The sequence below is a fragment of the Branchiostoma lanceolatum genome, chromosome 2 (genome assembly GCF_035083965.1).
Source record: "Branchiostoma lanceolatum isolate klBraLanc5 chromosome 2, klBraLanc5.hap2, whole genome shotgun sequence".
NCBI classification, from domain to species: Eukaryota; Metazoa; Chordata; class Leptocardii; order Amphioxiformes; family Branchiostomatidae; genus Branchiostoma; species Branchiostoma lanceolatum.
Window position 1 is genome coordinate 15,112,991 of NC_089723.1, and position 20,769 is coordinate 15,133,759.

The 20,769-nt window shown below is 41.2% G+C and overlaps 2 protein-coding genes across 2 annotated transcripts; one reads left to right on the forward strand and one right to left on the reverse strand.

Moving 5' to 3' along the window:
* Window positions 1-10,107: 10,107 nt before the first annotated feature.
* LOC136426721 (progestin and adipoQ receptor family member 3-like) lies at window positions 10,108-12,257 on the forward strand. Its single transcript, XM_066415466.1, has 4 exons — window positions 10,108-10,318; window positions 10,904-11,066; window positions 11,205-11,360; window positions 11,865-12,257. The coding sequence occupies exons 1-4, from the start codon at window positions 10,170-10,172 to the stop codon at window positions 12,105-12,107; spliced, it is 711 nt and encodes a 236-aa protein (XP_066271563.1). The 5' UTR covers window positions 10,108-10,169; the 3' UTR covers window positions 12,108-12,257.
* Window positions 12,258-15,279: 3,022 nt separating this feature from the next.
* LOC136426722 (polycystin-2-like) lies at window positions 15,280-18,310 on the reverse strand. The gene is made up of 4 exons (XM_066415467.1): window positions 18,127-18,310; window positions 17,174-17,320; window positions 16,430-16,719; window positions 15,280-15,611 (listed from the first exon to the last, which is right to left on the reverse strand). The coding sequence occupies exons 1-4, from the start codon at window positions 18,182-18,184 to the stop codon at window positions 15,333-15,335; spliced, it is 774 nt and encodes a 257-aa protein (XP_066271564.1). The 5' UTR covers window positions 18,185-18,310; the 3' UTR covers window positions 15,280-15,332.
* Between the last annotated feature and the right edge of the window lie 2,459 nt (window positions 18,311-20,769).

Sequence of the window (20,769 nt, forward strand, 5' to 3'; positions counted from 1 at the left end):
CATGATATAACACTGGTCAGTTCAAATTGGGAAATCCAGAAGCAATTTGGAATCTTCAGCAATATCAGATTTCTGCCTATAAGTGTGGTATGAGCTGAAAGCTTTCTTCATCATGAATGTAGTCATGTAAAAATTATTAGTCAGCGATGTTCACAACTTTAGATATGATTGATTGAAAATGCATGTGAACGATGTACTCCTAGGTCAGTACATATCCAGCAGTATTGAGTTCACCTGGGTTTTTACAAACAATTGTGGGCTAATTGTTCCTGTCACAGTGGGCAATGACACCTCTAATCACCAAGCCCATTGAACTCAAGACCGCCCATTGTACTGGAAATCTGGTGATTATGCAAGTGTATTCAACTGAATGGAAGGACTAATTTTCTACTCATTTGCATGGCATTCATTAGGGTGGATCATTGTCTGTCCACTATCAGGCCAGTATGGGCCAAGTCTAACCAGGTCTGGGGTGGTATTGTGTCGCCAGGTCCAACTAATGATAGTATGGGTTGGGCAACTTTCTAAAAGAAATATCTTCATAGCTTTCCATGTTAGGACCAAATTAAAGGCACCATAATGTGCGGGACATCATGCTCTTTCAAATGATATATGAAACTTAACTGTAAACTCAGTAGAAAAAAAGTTGGAAAATTCGAATTCCAAGATGGCCACCTTGATATCTGGAAACTGAACCTCCGGATTTGAACTGACTAGTGTTATATCTGAATGATTGTTTTAGAAATAAGGTGTTGTTGAATGTGAACAATGTGTAGGTGTGTGCAATCAACACGATACTAGGATGATACGAAATTAGATAAACTTCATCGCACTTGTAGCGCACTAAGCAATTTCTATCTCACGTAAAAAAAAGTCTTCTTCTTTTTGATTAAGACTTAACTATCTGTGCCATTTTAGGGTAAACAACCAGGTTAGTCTGGGTACTTGTTAGCTTATTTCTTCCGTTTTATAAAGATGTTATCTTGTGTGAAACTTCATAATATATGAGGCTTTGGAGCTACATACTATCTAATCTCCAAGCAAAGGTTGGTGGGGAGAGCAGACATAAAACGGGGCATAGGATAAAAAGGTCACAATCTTCCCCACCAACCTCTGCTTGGAGAGTACTACAGACAAAGTGAGCTTGTATAGTAGCATCACAAATGCATTTCTCTATGTTAATTCCAGGGTACGGTAACTGATATGTATATATATTTGATCCTATTTAGTTAATTGGACAGCATGTCAAACCGCCCCCCTCCCCATTCCTTGCTATAGACCTTTTCATGGATCCCCGTGCATGCTGGGAGATGTTGGGCACTGTGGGTAATAAGGGGGTAAACAATACCATTACCATGGAAACATAGACCGACGCCTTGGACCGACACAGAACACATGTACAACATTGGCAATGATATTGTTTCGCCCTACGCATTACCCATACTGCCCTTCTTCTCCCAGCAGGCAACGGGATGACTGTGAAATAGTCAACAAGCATTTGTTGAATATAGCAAATATTTCGGTGACTTTTTGCGGTCAGATCCCCTTTTCCACGACTTATTTTCATGTTGGAAAGTCTGTTACAGTATCATCCAACTTTGTTTAGAATGGAGATGACTCCTATCATCTGTTGATAAAATAATGTAACATTGATAAGCAAATATGCATGGTCCGGTAATGCTTATCAATTTTTAATGTGGTAACTAGGATTGCGTACCTGTAACAGTACAATACCATGAGAAAATATAGATACAGGTCCGAAATACCAGAACATAACATCTATGTGCTCGCACTGTACACGAATAGACTTACACTCAAGTATATACCTATTTTCTTACTGAAAACGTGTAATTCCTACCACCAAATTGACAATTCAGCACTGGAGAGATACAAAACATCTCTGATTTGATATTCCCATGAAAGAAGAGGTATGAGGTACCGAAAGTCCAAATAAACATTCTGTGCTAACTGTTCATTAATGTTTCTGTCATCATTGAAGGGCACTTAGGCCACAGCAAGTAAATTTTAATGATGACAACAGCGCACGCTTTGATTTTTGTCTGATTTTGAAATAAAAACAAGCATCTCATGACGGTAGTTTTGACAACAGTTTTGACAACAATCGATAGAGGTCGCTAGGAGACCGCCTGTGACACGGTGTCTCACTCGAAGTAATACAGGAATGAGACCTCAAATCAAGTGTACATGAATCATTCAAGTTCAAAGGTAGCCAAACTTTATTGAAAGAACCAAGTGCCTAAAGACAAGTGCAATGTTAGTGTTGTCTTCTCAAAAATATCGCTCGACTTTTTGAGCAAACCTGTCTGCATTTGCCGCTAAAGCGCAAATGCTTGTTAACATGTTGTGTGCATGCCCATTATTTTGAAAAACGCCGACGGTCTCACAGCGCCCCTATCTGCTTCTGTCAATACTGCAGCACCACTATTGAAGAGACGGCAGTCTTGACAAGAATCGATAGAGGTCGCTAGGAGACCGTCTGTGACACGGTGTCCCACTCGGAGTAATACAGGAATGAGACCTCAAATCAAGTGTACATGAATCATTCAAGTTCAAAGGATTTGAGAATTTTTTTACGCTTCGGCAATGGTCAATATACCGAAAATGTGGCAATATGTCTGTCAGTCCCATCGCAAAAACGTTCAAGATGCCATAAAAAAAGGCATTCGAACGTGTAGGAATGGTGAAAAATCCGTACAAATGTGTTGTACAATTATTGTGTATGCAAGCTGTAATACTAATAAGTGTGCTCCTGGTCACCAACGTAGATAATTACAGGAAGACACAGTGCAGCCCTCATACCAAACTTGGAATTAGTCTGATATTGTTGTGCCATTTTCATAAACAACGTGTAATATGATGTGTTAGTTTTTAATGAACTACTAACAAATCCGACTATAGGGTCAGATGAAGTAACTTATATGTGGTTTGAGTAGACAATTGTCTAGCCGTCTGTTCAAGACAGAATGAAAAGACGGGGATACGGCAGTTCAGTCAGACAGGACAGCAATAGCGGAGAGAACTTCAGTTGAGACAAAGCGAGCAGAGCCAGCATCTAGTCTGATGGTTAAGTAGTCTAAATTTTGATGGTTAAGTAATCTAAGTTTAATGACATCTCTATATGTGAAAAAAAAAGGGTTTCAGCTTGAGTTTTGGGGGACGACGCACTCCCGACATATGATTTTTCCGCCGGAGCGCGACATTGAAAACTTTGAAATTTTTGACCCATTGAAACGCTGTTTCCTGAATTTTGAGGGGCAAATTTTGCTGACAAAGTAAGCTAAAAAGGTTAATGACATCTCTTTATGTGAAAAAATACAGACGGGTTTCAGCTTGAGTTTTGGGGCCCTCCCGACATATTTTTCGCCGGCGGCAACGTTCTCCTCTGGAAATATTTTGAAATCTTGACGCCCTGAAATGCTTTTTCCTGAATTTTGAGAGGCAAATTTTGCTGATATATTGAACAAATACAGAAGGGTTTTAGCTTGAGCTTTGGGGGGCGACGCCGTCCCGACATATGCGCCGGCGGCACAACAATCCGGGAGTTTGCTAACGTACGTCGGAGAAAATGTTGAAATCTTGACCCGCTGAAACGCTATTTCCTGCATTTTGAGAGGCAAATTGTGCTGGTAGAGTAAGCTAAGTTAAGAAAATCTCTGTTAGTGAAAAGATTCACAAGGGTTTCAGCTTTTTTGGGGGGCGACGCCCCCCCCAACATACTTTTTGGGGAGGCAGCCGCCCCCCCCCCCCCAGCACCCCCCCCCCCTGTGCCGCCGCCACTGTTCACATCAGTGTTAGTTACTGCTTTATTGAATACAGTAATAAAAGACCTGCTGGTTGTAATACCGTGTTTTATGTCATACCTGGGCCTTGTACGGGTGTTCCGGACCGTGTGATAACTATCCGTATCACATGAGGTTCTAGAGTTGTATCACTCGGGCTTCCATAGAATATTTCGAATGCATTTCGAGCGTACCGGTTGCTCCGCCGCCGAAAATTCGCATACCGGATTCGGAGGTTGGAATCAATGTTGTTACAGCTTTGTGTTTGAGGACACAAAACTCCCTCAACTTTTTGCGCATTCCGCATTGAAGTTTGTGTTTTCTCGGGTGGGTATGACATAAATAAAACAAGAGTCTTAGGACCCAAAATCTCCATGAAACTTTTTTTTGTATTAAACCAGTTCCCCCCATTCTATATCGCTCAATGGTATGACCCCCGGCCACCTGCAGCTGTCGGGGGCTCAGGTTCCACATTGACCCACTTTCGCTATCAACACTAACAGCTGTTAGAAGTGCCACAATGGCCAACACTGCAAATATAGATTTTCCCATTACTTAGGCAAATTAAGTCCAATTTGCATAATTTGCACTTTATTGTATACATCCCTCTCTAAGCTACCTGCCAAGTAAATAACATGAAAATCTGTCGCTCCTTTCTTCAGTTATTCTCCTTTGAAGATTTTGACAAATACGCCATTGCAGTTCCAGTGACACATACCAGAGGGCCCAAAATCGACCTTGACCTTTCTCCTCCCCACACCTACCCACATACCAAATATCATTTCAATCCATCCACGCGTTCTTCAGTTATGCTGATTTTAAGCGTCCGGTGACACATACATACAAACACGGTGACACAAACATACACACACGCGCACACACACGCAAAGATACTAACTTTGCGTGATTTGCACTTCAGTGTGTACATCTCTGTCCAACCTACCTGTGTACCAAATAACATGAAAATCTGTTGTTCCTTTCTTCAGTTATTCCCCTTTAGAACATTTTTACAAATAGGCCATTGCAGTTCCAGGGACACAAACCAGGGGGCCCCAAATCGACCTTGACCATTCTCCTCCCAGCGAATACCCACATACCAAATATCATTACAATCCATCTACACGTTCTACACTTATGCTGACTTTAAGCATCCGACGACACACATGCAAACGATTTACCTCCCAACTTATGCAAATTCAGTCTCATTTGCATAGTTTGCACTTAAGTGTGTACAACTTGGTCTAACCTACCTGTGTACCAAAGAACATGACGATCTGTCCATCCACTCTTCAGTTCTTCTACATTTAAGATTTTAACAAATACGCCATTGCAGTTCCAGTCACACATGCCAGGAAGCCCAAAATCGACCTTGACCTTCCTCCACCTGACACCCACCCACATACCAAAAATCAATTCAATCCATGTACAGGTTCTACAGTTATGGCGACTTTAAGCGTCCGGTGACACAAACATACACACAGACACCAAACGCAAGCAAAACAGTATCTCATGAAAAAGCCTTTTTTCATGGAGATAATAAAATACAAAACAGTGTATTCCGCATCACCCTCGGTCCCAGCCTCCCGCGGGCCATCAAGTATCCAGAAACCGCAACCCAACGTTTCTTAAGAGCCGCCAAGTTGAAGTTTGTTCAATGTTTGTTCGCGATATAACATATTACACCTGGCTATAATTGATCTTGAGGGTACTTGGGGGGTTATCAGAATATTGATGCTATATGATGCAACTGCTGCCTAGTCCAGGTTCAAAGTCAACTTGCCAATACAATTATGTTCTTGGATTCAGAAAAATATTATCATCCGAACCAGAACACTCTCCTCTGGTCTCCTCTTGTCGATAGATAAATAGATAGATGGCTTTAACTAAAGTATCAGATTCCATGAATTCTGTATCCGAGGCTGGTGCATTGTGGTAATGAAACAGTCAAACAGATAGGCTTAGACCTGTTACTCCTGTGTGGAGAAGATGGCTCGCTGACTTCTGTTGCAATTCTTCGGCATCTCGCCTGATGTCTCTCCTGGCGCTTGTTCAAACCGTGTCGTCCTGATGTCCTGATATCAGAGATATTAGTCTTAATCAAAAGATGATGTTATCCCTCGAAATGAAGACGCGAGAGAGTTTACAATTGATTAACACTAGTACTGATTCACAATTTTCAACATGCCCTAGCTTAAAGGTTCTCCAATGCCAGGAGAGCGGACTTCGCACTTTCATACCGATTGTTCCTAGCCGTTTTTAATGGAGCTTTCAAGACACCGACCGAAAGCAGACTTCTTGGCTCGATGAAGCTCCCTCTGTCGGCAATAGGGAACCTTAGCCCATGTTGATCAGCGCTCCCCTAAAAAAATAACGCCGGCGCTGCAAGAAGTCCACGAAGAAGGCTACACTACCAAAAATCTTTTTTCTTATTCTTTCTTATTTTTCGTGTTTTCTTATGTTGAGAAAGTTTTTCTTATACAAAGGAAAAACAAGAAAATTCAAGAAACCCTCTGGGAAGTCTTGCCTTTGTCAATTTTTACACAAAGAATTTTATTCTTTTTTTGCTCTGAATTTAACTTATTTTAAGAAAATATTTCTAGCATGCTGTTGGTCAATAAGAATTTTTCAAGAAAAATAAGCAAAATGTGCTTTCTCTGGCTTAATATAAGATTTTTGTTTTGGTCAAATTTGTATTCTTACAGATTCCTCCCATAAGTTAGTTTTTCTTAAAAATTTGATTCTACTAGAATTATTTTCTTGAACTTTCTTGGTTTAAGTTTACTTAAGGAAACGATTCTTAGATGCAATTTTTGTTTGTGCTTAAAACAGGGATTCTTGTTTGTGCTTAATACAGGTATTCTTGTATACAAAATAATATTCTTGCTGACAAAAAAAAATTCTTTGTAGAAGGAAAAACAAGAAAAATAATAAAAACGATTATTGGTAGTGTACATAAGTAGGAGCTCTGCTTGTCCCCAGTTGTGATGGTCACAATGGTGAATTTGGTAGAATATTTCACCTCATCCTTTTCTTTCTTATTACAAAATGACCTCCCCAGGTCGGTTCAACACCTGGGGCCAGAGTCAACAGGGGTTTCACGTCGTGGTCGTACGTGCTGTCAGACCTGTTCTGGCGGCGGGCAGTCATCAGCTTCCACTTTGATGAATTCGGTAGTGCGGAAACACAAACACACACACACAGACACACACACACACAGACACACCCAAAACTATATCTCCATCTTTCATGGAGATAACTACAGTAAAAAGGTAACGGTTATCGTAGTCCTATGGCCTTTTTGAGGCCGTAGTGGCAAAAACACATTATTCATAGCCATGTCATGGACCACTTAGAATGTTACAACATTTTGACGGATCAAAATCATGAATTCAGAGCCAAGCGATCCACAAAAACACAGCTTATATTCAAATTAACAGTTCACGACATAACTGCATAACTGGTCCACTGAACAGTAAAAAACAGGTGGAGCTAGCAATACTCGATTTTACCAAAGATTTCGATAAAGTTCCACATAGCAGACTCGTCTCAAAACTGGAGTACTATAGGATTCAAGGCACGACATTAAATTGGTTAAAGGCTTTCTTGACCAATAGGGAGCAGACAATAAACTTTGATTGCATAATGTGAAGACACACACGCATATAATCTGAATAATGACAGATCTAGCTTCATTTCCTATACTGATGCACTCTCCAGACTCGACATATGTACTTTGGCAGCATGAAGAGATACCTTATGTCTCAAAGTCCCTATGGAATTCAAAAACATTTCGACCCTGGCTACCTCCAACTCGTAAAACAGTCCACAATAAGGGCTTAAAGGGGGTTACAGCTTACCATTCCTTTCACAATATCAGACAGATACAAACGTAGTGCTATTTCATACTTAACCCAACTACTGAACACCAATTTGTAAGGTGTAATCTGTTATATATGCTACTGTTGGTTGTACATTTGGTCTATTTTCCGATTGTTTGAGTGTGCTCTTGTGTACTTTTTATTCTAAGACTGCGTAATTCAGCCGGTTTACTTGAAAGAAGGTAACATCGGCTGCAATGCTGTTTTGATTTCTGTATGTGTCTATTCCTGAATAGACCATGTATATATATTCAATGGAATAAGACGGTTTTTATTGGGTCGCTGTAGGAGGTGTGATTTCACTTTTGAAACAGGCAAGGGAGTCCACATCTCCAGAGTGATCAATGTTTCGTGCATACACATCTGCGGCTGCATGGAAACAGTTTGTATCTGAACATCAGCTTACAGGGCTTATTATTCGCCATGGAAACTGGTACAAGGGAAAGAAAGGTGGCCATGGCAACCAAGCCACGTTGGATAAGTCCTAGCGTGGAAGGGTAACGGCACAATGCTGTATAACCCAGTGAAGATCTTATCTGGAAATAAGGATTTACTCTTTAGGCTACACCAAGTAATTTTTATGGATGACGTCCTGTGGAGACCCTAAATCTAATGCGAGAGCGCGAAAAAAACACACAAGAAGGGCCGAAAAAACAAGATGCCTAGATTTGAAATATAATAGTCGACGACACATGTTAGGACACAAATTGAATGAGAGAACACAGTGTAACTGTTACAACTAACAATTCTTTTATTCATCATGAAAACAGCAATAATTTGCATAGATCAGTTGAAGTTGAACAGCAGTTGTTGTCCTGTCCTGTTTCTTTCCATATCCCATTGATTTTGCAGGCCTGCAGAAACATAGTATATTAAAAAGGAACTCCTTGGTCATAGTTACAGGAAGCGGAATTTCTTGGGGTTTTTTTGGGAACAGACCAAAATCAATGCGCGCGCGGACGTCATCCATAAAAATTACTTGGTGTAGCCTTACCAATGAATCCACATACTGGTCAGTAGTACACAACGGACAGGCTGTCCCTAGCCTGACGAAATCGCGCTTCTAACGGCCTGCCGGACTGACCGGCGCGGCCCAGTTTTTTATTCGCTCATGTCAGCAAGAGATTGTAGAGCACAGGCTAGACTACAGGTACTACTCCGGCCGTTACGTGTAACCGGTTAGACAGCTACATGTGTATACTTAACGCCGTTTGGACCTTGGAATCTCCGTCAGATCATTAATCCGTGCGGTCGCTCCTGGTGAGACACCAGGCTTTGGCTTGTTGTGTAAATCATTACTTAAAGAGCAATCAAGTAGGGCGTTATCTACTGCATGGGAGTAAAGACTGGTCAGAAGTCAGGGGAGCACATCGCCACATAACGGACAAGTGAGAGGCAAGATGTCGAAGTCGAGAAATGGTGAGTTTCAAACGTGTCACATATAGACACAACATCTATAGGTACATTGTCATGTTGGCAAACTTGTTGGAAATTTTGTGTTTTGTATTTCTTCTTATCGGAGAGGTGCCGAATTGGCAACCGCGGTAGCATGTAGTGGTCTGATGTTTAGATGGCCTCCCATACTACATCTCTGGTGTTATCTATTTATTTGCTGTTTCTGTCTGTCTGTCTGTCTGTCTGTTTTGCTCAACTAAAAAAATTCTGTTGACGATACCAGCCCAAAAGTGACTTTTGATGAACAGTAATTCTACACGACACGTTCAGAGACCGAGTCAGCCTTCTCTTTGGTTGTTGCCTCTTCTCCTCAATGATGCTGAACAGATGATTAAAACGGGGCAAAGCACCAATATGATACTTGGTTATCAATTGAAATATGTTTGGGATATCTAGGTCGTGTATGGGGTGTGCTTTCTGCTGTCCAAGAGAGCTGGTGCATAGGTAACAGCAACTACTGACCTTTAATCATCTTATCCTTTAAACTATTATTTGAATGACGGTAGGATCTAGGAGGGGTGAAATAAGTTCCAAACAGGAGATAAGAAATCAGCAGGTGTAAACTTTGGTTGAGATTACTTCAAATGCTTTTTTTCATCATCATTTGAAAGCCATGAAGTCAGTACGGAAAGCTGCCTGATTGGCTGGTTAAAGTTTTCTAAGATCCCGCTGAAAATGTTTGTGCATGATTTCATGAGGGTTTGTCAAACCTCCTCTTTTTAAATGAGGATGCTTTTGCCTCTCCTAGACAAAATTCCCCTTCTCTTCTCGTAAAAGACTAGTCTCTACCAGACGAACTACGCCGGCTATACTAGGGAGAATATTTGCCGGGGGACTTTGGAGGGTTACATTCGCAGGCCTAGTTGCAATATTGGACCCTATCTCACGTAGCCCACTCCCTTCATACAGTTGACTCTATTTGGCCAATTTCTACTATTTTCCCAGCGACCCGCGGAGGCTGGTAGAGCCTAGTAAAAGACAGCGCCAGGATGGTTTGTTAGTTTTCTCGTCAATTTTGGCTGAAATTGTGCTTCAGATGTTTGGCATATTATTTCTGGATTTTTCAGGAAGAAGGCTCCAGCTCTACTCGTACGAACAACTTCCCAAGTGGTATCAGGAGATGGAGTCTCCCTACATCACAGGCGGCTATCGCAACGACCTGTCCTACCAGCAGTGCTTTAAGAGGTAGTACTGACTTAAGGAGTCCTCAACTCCAGAAGGCGGTGTTATTTTCCACTAGAGTATGTATCAATTAATAGATAATCAGCCGAATTTTTACAGAATTCTGATTGTGGTTAATTTCACAAGGTGTGTTTTTTAAAACAATATGATAATCATCAAACCCGTGCAGACCGTACCCATGTATTCCCTATGCGTAAATATATATCATTAATCGTGGACATTTTCGGCATAAATGAGGGTGGTTAAGCACAGTAAGAAGGCCAATTGTTAATAAGATATAAAAGAACACATAGCAAGACGAGTTTTTCTTAATTGACCCCCATGACATTCTTATTATAATCTAACTTTTGTCAGGCCTTGTCATGCACACTGTGTTAGGCCATAGGCTGAGGTTGTTTGATTTAATTAATCAGAAAATGGAGGATCACGGGACTAGTGGGTACTTTATCGTATACTGTAATAAGTATTCATTTTTACTTCCTAAAATTATAATCTATTGGAAAATAACACCCCCTTCTGGAGTTTAGGAGTCCTTTAATCCGTGGATCGAGCGACTCTTAAGCGTGGTCATTTGTGTCTTTATTTCAGCATATTTCAGATCCACAACGAGACGGGAAACATCTGGACCTCCCTTCTTCCCGCCATCTTGTTTCTCCCGCTGGCGTTGTACGACATCACCGTCAGCGTACCTGGTCTCCATGGCAACCGTACAGATTACGTTGCCATAATGATATTCCATCTCTGTTTCCAGGTAAGAGTAGGTAGGGTTTAGGCTTAGTGTTCAGCATGATAAAATGTTAAGTATGATTGTGTTAATTGCTAGATTGTTAATTTTCACATTTATTTATCTATCTCTGTTTGTTTGTTTGTTTGTTTGTTGGCACTACAGTTTGGAGCCTCTGCGTCGGCGTACTTCCATGCCTTCCTTGCACAAGGATGTAGGCAAAGGTATGAGCAGTGCCTTGCTGTTGATCTTTGGGGCCTGGCAATGTCGTCGGTCAGCGGCGCCCTACACTATGTCACCTACGCGTTCTGTTGCTCTTGGGTAAGTATTTTCAGCAGTCGAGGACAGAACAACACGAAAATGCTAGGGAACGTTCTTTATCTATTGTCTTCCGTTTATTGGTCAGAAATTACCCGTACAATGGCAGCCAGTGCTGAATTACTGCAGGGTTTACAATCACATAATACACTATAGATACATATTTGCTCCACACATGCACTTTGTGGAACTGTCGCAAGGGTCTGGGCGGCTGCCATTCGGTGCCAGCAGGTGACCTCAATACGATCTTCCCCAACCGAAGTCAGGTACCAAGTCACACCTGGGTGGAGTGAGGAAAGTCGTGTAAAGTGCCTTTCCCGAGGGCACAACATCGGGGCATACCAGTGGTTTCGAACCCGGGACCTCTCGGTTCTGGGCGAAATACCCTACCGATTGAGCCACACGATGCAACAGTTAAGTTCTTTTGCGTTTTTCGTCGTTTTGTCTTTAAATTCAACTCTTCGTATTTTTCACTGACTCTGAAACAATTTTTGCCGATGATTACAGCAGTGGCAGACATTATACTGCGTTTCGATCGGCGGTCTGATCACGTGGTACTCCGTCATCTGGCTCCACCCGAGGATGGTGCCGGGCTGGGTGTCGCTGGAGAGTCGTTTCCTGGCATTCTTCCCGCTGTGGGTCGTACTGTACGGACTTCTCATCTTCCACTCGCTGCACCACTGGCCAGGCAACCTCGGACAGGTCATTATGTCATACCCGGGCCTGATACGGGTGTTCCGGACCGTGTGATAGCTATCCGTATCACACAGGGTTCGAGAGTTGTATCACACGGGCTTCCATAGAATATTTCGAATGCATTTCGAGCGCGCCGGTTGCGCCGCCGCCGAAAGTTCGAATACCGGATTCGGAGGTTTGAATCAATGTTGTTACAGTTTTTTGTTCGAGGACACAAAACTCCCTCAGCTTCTGGCACATTCTACATTGAAATGTGTGTTTTCTCGGGTGGGCATGACATAGATAAAATACAACACGGTGTATGCCGCATCACCCTCGGTCCCAGCCCTCCCGCGGTCGGGGTGGTACCTCGGGTGATACGGAATACCCCGTGTTGTATTCTATATGTATCGTCGTGTTTTAGAAAAGAACTAACACAAGTCAGCATTTGTTATGAAGAAAGATTTTTTCCAAAGCAATAAGAATTTTTGCGATTTTGTTTCTCACATGAAAATGATATTGTAGAAGATAATGAGCTTTGGCAGAGTTTTATTTTTCTATTTTTGTGGATCTCCCGGTTCCAGTTTCACGACTGTTTTACGGTGTGTTTATACTCATGAAACTAAAGTAAATAATGAATTATTCATTAGTAAACCTTCTTTTTCACGCAGATATTGGTATCAATGGCGACACCAACTGTCGCCATCCTCATGGCTGGGATACTTTTATTCTTTGTGATGAAAATTCCGGAACGTTGGTGGCCAGGTAAGAACTTTCTCAACTTAACTGTACCTGCCTAAGTGCTCAGGCCAGTAACTGGTCCCTTGCTCTCAAAAAGGTTTACCCTCCGGGGAGCCCGGTTCCGTGCCATAGCCTCTGCTACTTAACTTTGCTACTTAAGGTACCACTGAAGGGTGGCTGAGGAGTTTTGGGATGTTATTGAAAAAACCCTTAATTATCGTTTATAAACCTTCCTCAACCTTGATTTTTTTCAGGTAGTACCTTATTCTCGAAAGATTAAAAAAAAAGGTTGAGAAAGGTTTATAAACGATAATAAAGGTAATTTTTTTTCAATAACATCCCAAAACTCTTCAGCCACCCTTCAGTGGTACTTTAACTGTAGCTGCTTTAATGCAGACCCTGATAGACCACGGACATTTCGAATCACCAAGGACATTATATAATAATGTCCTTAGAATCATCTAACAATATTTGTGGTACTACTCTGGACCGAATCGATTTCCGACAATCCCTGGGCCAAGACAGGTTACAATTTTACCTACCTGGCTCGTTTTCTTGGTTAATTGGCTGAATAACTGATTCTATGTCGAACTTTAAACTTTATAAAAAAAATTAACATAGCAGCACTTCTGACATGGTACACAATGTAGACAGTGCTGAATAGCGTCGATTTTTTACAAAATAGATTAAAAGCAAAACAACACTACATCAATGAACAAAACTGAGCAAGATCTATATAAAATCCACGGAATTAAAATTTCCGTACATAATCTGTGTCTTTTGACCAGACACTTAAGGGTTATATTCTTTCTTTATCACCCTCCCAGGTCGTTTCAACATCTGGGGCCACAGTCACCAGTGGTGGCACCTCCTACTCATAGTAGCACAGCTATTCTGGCGGCGGGCAATCATCGCCTTCATGCAGATGAAGTTAGATACTCTATGTTAACAGCGTAAATTTGTGTTTACTTTTATCTTTTATTTGCAAATTCATGCCCGTAGGCTAATTGCAAGGCATGGTACAAACGGTAGTAAGGTAACAATGGTAAAGAGTGTCTATTCTATGCATCTAGCTTATGTTTCTACATACAACATTACTGGAGGGTTTGACTTCTTCTTTGGAGGCAGTGGCTGATGAAAAGTCCCACGTTTTTAAAGATTAGTGGGTTTGGGGATTTTAGTAGGAATGTAGTTTTTCGGAGGTCTTCTAGATGGTGAAAGCTCGGTAATATTGTTTTGGTTGTTTCGAAAAGCTTGTTTCTTTCATCCTCATAATGAGGGCAGTTACAAATGAAATGTATTTCATCTTCCACTGTATCCGTTGTACAATATTTACACAGTCTCTCCTGAACTAACAGCTTTTTTATAACGGCTTCTTTCTATCTCTAGTGGGTGAGCACTGATTCTTATCTTACAGATACTGGACCAATTGTCAAAATCATTATGGTATAAATAACTTTCCATTGCGTATTCGGTTTTAACATGTTTGTAAAACCTGAATTTACCGTTATCATTAGAAAGTTGTTGAATAAATGTTTGTCCAGTCTCATACTCCTTATTAGAGTCAGTCCATGATACCAACGTTTACTAGATGGCGCTCCAAAAGTGCATGAAGTTATGTTTACGTTGGACCTAGCCCAGCCATTCTACCACACGTGTAAGAGCATAAAAAACACTTATTAGGTGGTCGATAGGTTGGAAGCAAATTCTTGTAATCACCAACAAAATAAACTGTCAACTCTTACACATGTTCTCTACATTCATGAATGGTTTATCATATTATATCATTCACATCAATACAGTCATCTTACATTGTTCATGTTTGTCCAAGGTGAGCAATACCAATAACGCACTGTTAGTACTGTTTTGAGGCAAAACGTGCCGCCCAGAATGGTCATAAATCAAAACACCTCACAGCCTCTTCAAACTGCTGCAATAAGGAGAAGGTGCATGTAGTCAGAACCCTGGCGTGACCAGCAGAATTCCACCATTAAAATGCAAGCAAATCACCTCTTAACTGTATTTGTTTGGCAACCGCCATTTCAGGGATACTTTCTGACCAATAAACCATTATCATTATCATTATTATTATTATTGTTATATTACATCCAATATCAGAAGCTTTCAAGAAAGCTTACACATAGTATAAAGCAATTACGTCTACTCTAAAACATTTCATTACTGAGTTTGCATTCATAATGTCCACTTATTGCTCGCAAACATCTGTATTTCCCTATAGTATCCAACAGTAATATAGAACAGGAACAACGTAAAGATGAAATAATCATTTTCGCTGGTGTAAAAACGCTCAGAGTAAGATTCAGTGTTCCTCTTGCCGAACACAAACAGCAACGTGAGATTCACTACAATATGTCCAAACATGCTTGAATTTCTGTTAACAATTCCATATATACTGTACAAGCTTGATCTGATTAATCAAAATTGTAGCTTGTTTAAGAAAAGAAACTAAACATGCTTGAATTTCTGTTTACAATTCCATATATACTATACAATCTTGATCTGATTAATCAAAATTGTAGCTTGTCTACAAAAAAGAAACTAAACTGTGCCAGAAGAAATTTGATTTTCAATGCAAAACTCGACATTGGCCGAGGAGTTATCCTGTCGTCCCCTGAAACGGATGGAATCGGCCTTTGTCAAGAAGTCCATCAGCTCCTCCTCTGTAGGACTGTAGGCCTCTTTGATGACTGACGATGACCTTCCCTGTCCATGCTGTAGTACCCCTCCTAGCGATCCTACCCAGGACTGCAGTCGCTCCAACATCAGGTCTGCAACCTGCTCAGTTTCCGGCTTCTGCTCGGTGTTCTCTTCTGCAACCTGATGGTATAATCAGCATAATATCATAATAATAAAATCATATAGAACCAAGTTACAAGTTATTTTTTTCAATAAAACATTCAACTCAAATAACTGCTTGCATTTGACCATATACAGAAGATTTGAGGTTCATATCGAAATCTTTAAAGGGCAAGGATGTATATATATATATATATATATATATATATATATATATATATATATATATATATATATATACACGTACACGTATATCGTATTTATACGATATATGTATCGTTAATGTTATATGACTATAGGATAACAAACAATAAAAACATCGCTAGATTGATTTGCGCTTTATTTCGTATGCATGTTCGAATAAATGATTTTGTAACATTCTTAATTGAAAACACATGAAAGTACAATGTCTACAGAGTAACACCCTCCCGAACAGGCCCGCTATTGCTCGGTAACATTACCTCCCATAGCGGCCCTGCCCTTTCAAGCCGTAAAAATCGCTTCTGGCGACGTCACAACCAATCAGAGGGTTGGCTTAATCTAGCTCATCTAGAGCAAAAGCGCAAAGGATGCTATCAGCCAATCAGGTTACGTCTTACATCGCTACTTTGGGTTCAGAACAAAAATAACTGCTGTTTGTGCCAAATAAGGCTAGCTAGTTAATTAGTCAATAACGTCGCCAGAAGCGAGTTTACCGGCTTGAAAGGGCAGGGCCGCTATGGGAGGAAACGTTACTGAGCGATAGCGGGCCTGTTCGGGGGGGGGGGGGGCAGAGTAAAGGACACTGCAGTTTTGTTGCAGGTCACGAAGCTAGGCATACAGTGGACGCGCATACAAACCTCATGTATGGCGCAGTCTAGGATAGCAACAACCATGGTGACGATGACCCACTGGAAGAACGTGATGAATGTGAAGGTGAAGAGCGGCCCCATGATCCAGTTGCGGTCTGACATCTCATAGAACTTCCCCAGCAAGATCGTGAACATCGTTTCCAGCGTGGCGACGAAGGGCGAAAAGCCTTCCTCCGTAGAGCCGAAAACGAGAGATGCAAACATCGCAAAAGCGAGGAATACTAGTGTGAAAATCAAGAGGAACCCAGATAGTGGCCCGGCTGCTTTCTTTATGGTATCTGGAAAAGAATGCGTAAGGGGGCATTAAAACCTGTTGGCTTGAAACCACTCTAAATGTTGATCTTTAAATCCAATCCATCTCCAATCAACAGTTTCGTTGTCTGGTGTTGATTTTCAAACAGCCAAATATACATATCAGTTTCAATATCAAATTTGGATAGACGACGTACGTGTAAAAAGCTTTGGAAACGTGAATTATGTATGAAAGTCTGTTGGAATCATCTTCGAACTGTGTGTGGGGGGTGGGTGGGTGGATGGTGATGGTGGTGGGGGGGTGAAGTATACTTTGCTACTGCATTGTACTTAACGAAACGGTGAAGTGCGACGGAAGCAGGCTTAGAATGACATGTTGGGCGCGTACCAAATTCGCTGCGTGTTGTGATACAACGTATGTGCAGAAACTTCGTATTTTATAGAAAAAAATAGAATTCAACTATAGCTAGAATGTTTTACCTGCACCGAGAACAACGTGTTTGTTGAACCGCAGGAGATGCAGCAGTTTGATAGTCCCAACACAAACCAAGCAGCCCAGCACGTACGTGTTGATCTGGTCCCAGTACGCAGCCCTGCGGTACTTCTCAAACGTTTTCTCAACTGGCCCTGAAGAAATAATACAGTTCCCTCTCTTTGTGAGCTTCTCATTATCATCTTAGGAACTTAAGTGTTCTATTTATATATAATGTATACACACTCGTGCACGTGGAATGGGTAAGCTGTGAATCTAAAGGCTTCTCCTTACTTAAAGTGTTTATGACACCAAACTTTTCTTATTGTCTGTAATAGGAATAGTATAATTCAATGAATATATACGTTTAAAACAAATATCCTCCTGATGTTATTTATCATATTACCATAAGAAACCATAAGAAACCATACTTCCAGCTTTTGATTTTTCTCTGATCTTTCCACCAGGTAATTACATTAATCAGTGACTTTTTTCTCCTGATGACGTCATAATGAACACGGCAGCTGGTTCGGAACCTTGCACCACGGCTTGTGAAAAACATTATTTGTTGATCAAATAGTGCTCAATTATCGTGATCACAGTTAATTAAAATACATTATAATATTTCGTTTGTTTGCTTCTCAAAAGAATGTTTTTTCCGAGTTCCAAACCGGCTGCCATGCTCATTGTGACGTCATCGGGAGAGTAAAGTCACTTATTAATGTGATTACCAGGTGGGAAGAACCAAAAGCTGGAGATATGATGTTTAGGTGTTTCGATGTTCAGTAACATCCAAAGGGTGTATATTTTGAGCAAATTTCTATGCTATTAAACAATAATATTATGGTTTGTGTAATTTCAGGAAATTTTTGATTTTGATGTCATTGGTGTCTAATACACTTTAAGTGCCTTGCATATTATGTGACATACCATATACGGTAGTACATCATGGTTGACTTACCCGTGTTTGCCCCTTGCTTCGACTGGAACTCGAGGACAATATACAAGGTGTACAGCATGACCCCGACCTCAGCTAGAGATAGGAGCGCCAAACTCAACTCTACACAGCCCCAGAAGGTCTTCAGGTACAAGCACCGTAGCTTCAGGATATGGTCCACTGTGATACAACAAAGGAGTAATACGTCATATTTCTGTATCTATATAGCCGGTATAACCGCCATTCGGCGTAACACACCAGCTTCGCAGACACGCGGCGCGGCAGCAGCTGGTTATATTACACCGAACCTGTCACGTCTATCCTTCGCATATCTAACTGTATGCATTGTTTAAAGCTATCTAATGAGGATGCTTCCACTGTACTTGGCTGTAACGAGTTCCACTCTACGATCGTTCTAGGAAAATACGAATTTTTAAACACATCAATCCTTGGTGGGAAAGTCTGATACTTAAAGGCATGGCTATTTCTTGTCCTTTTCTGAGCTGGTATTAGATACTTATTAGTTGAGACTGGAAATCACATATCAGGTCTTGCCGAGGGGTACATTCGCTGAATGTGTTGGGGCATAGTCCTATTGCCTATGAAATAGTCTATGAACACATCAAGCAATTAAGTAGAAAGAACAAGCACACGCGTCTTGACACATGGTGGTAATTCTGTATATGATTAGTATATCGAATTTATTATATTATGTTTAGCATTATGATTACCTTTGTTTATATTTATGCTCAGTTCATTCAATTAAGTTAAAAAATTAAATCCTTGTCATTTGATATTACTTTTGGGTTTCCTTATATACATTATCTATACAATGATTCCGTTATTTTATGTTGACCTCTGACCAATTCGTTCACTTTTCAGTTTTTGATATTTGATTTTGTTTAATTTACTGTCTAACAAATATGTATTAGTTTTTTTCCTGTATTTGATTCGTTTTTATTGTTCCTGTATTTGTTAGAATTGTATTTAATGTACATGTAGGCGGACTCCAGGAAGATTAGTAAATGTAATGTAAAAATTGTACACTAATGGAGATCTGAATAAAACAAACAAACAAATAAACAAACAAACAAACAAACAAACAAACAAACAATTATATCGATGGGCATACCCTCCCCATCGCTTCCTCACGTGTGAATGTAGTCCCCGAGTTGCCCATAAAAGAGGGACTATGAAATACGTACGTTACCCATACGAGTTTAAATGCATTTTGTGTTACATTCTAGTATCTTCCTACCAGACATTTTAAAACAAATACATGTTTGAAGTGGATGCAACATTTGCAAGCACGTGGACACTTATAGTAGTGTATTAGAATTGAATAGACAAGCCTTAAGCCCCCCTCTCACTGGACCCGCGGCACGCTGGCGGCGTCGCTGCGTCCTAAACTGGATTTGCGTTACCCTTGACTTTATAATGGGAATATCATTCAAAACGTACAAGTATGACCAAAACGACAACAAAGCACACAAAGCTTAAAAAGATTCGTTTTTTGTCGATGAAATTAGTTGAGTGCTTTGTCAATTCGATCGACCGCAGCGATGCCGCCAGCGTGCCGCGGGTCCAGTGAAAGGGGAGCTTTAGACAAGAACTTGTAATGTGTGCTCACTCACTTTCCCTGAAAGCGAAATACAAAGTGAAGATGATGAAGACTCCTTGGAAGCCGACCACAACCCACGCCCAGGTGGTCTGAAAGCGGTAGAGTCGGACTGTAGTGATGTCCACATGGGGATAGGCGCTTCCAATGGCAGTAAACTCAGTCAGCAGGTTCACCACGGAGAACAGATTGGCGTGGGGATTGTAGATCGTCATCTCGATGAAAACGGCTCGGGTGTAGCGATCGATCCACCCGCTGGGCTCCAGCTGTTCCACGGTGGCGAGTATGACGGCGGGCGTGGTGTTGGTGAATGTAACAAAGTAACCCCCGTCCCAATAGGTGGCATGTGTTCCAACTACTGGGATATCTGTAACATTCGTATGAAAGAGCGTTATAGGACAAAAAGGAATGAACCAGAGCAGATGTGATCACATGACACAAATTCTAATGCTGACCAGACCAACCAAAACCAACCAACCCACACATTCATTTGAACCAAGAGCACATCAATTAGTCAATATTGGCGGTTGGGGTTCCAAAACCGTCCAGGAATAACTAATCAAGTGTGAATTAAAATTGAAGTACCTGGCGAATGACGGTACACCCAAGGATTGCTTTCATTTTGCACCAGTGCGCTTGCGTTTGCGTGAGGAGTCTCCAACCAACCCATCCCATAGCTGCTACTGTCTTGGTCTAAGTAGGAATACGCATCGATGCAGTCCTTTAAGATGCCTTTAATTGGCTCTGCCCTCTTGCATGAACGATCTGTGGAAATATAAGTGAGGCACGCGTGACAAGATGGCCATGGTTTTAATAACGACCCGACCGTTGCTTTAGGTAGATACTTTGTTGACAATTTAGGTGACTGAACAGTCAAGCGCAATTTTCATGATGGACACGAAAAGCACATTTACGGACCTAACTGAAAGTATCCGCTGTAAAGGTTTGTAAAAAGCTAGTGTATGCCACCCTCCTTAAAGCAGGACACCTATCGCTCGATTCGTCGTTGGCTCGCTCGCGTAGCATGCGTAGGGGCCCTGCTCTTCAGC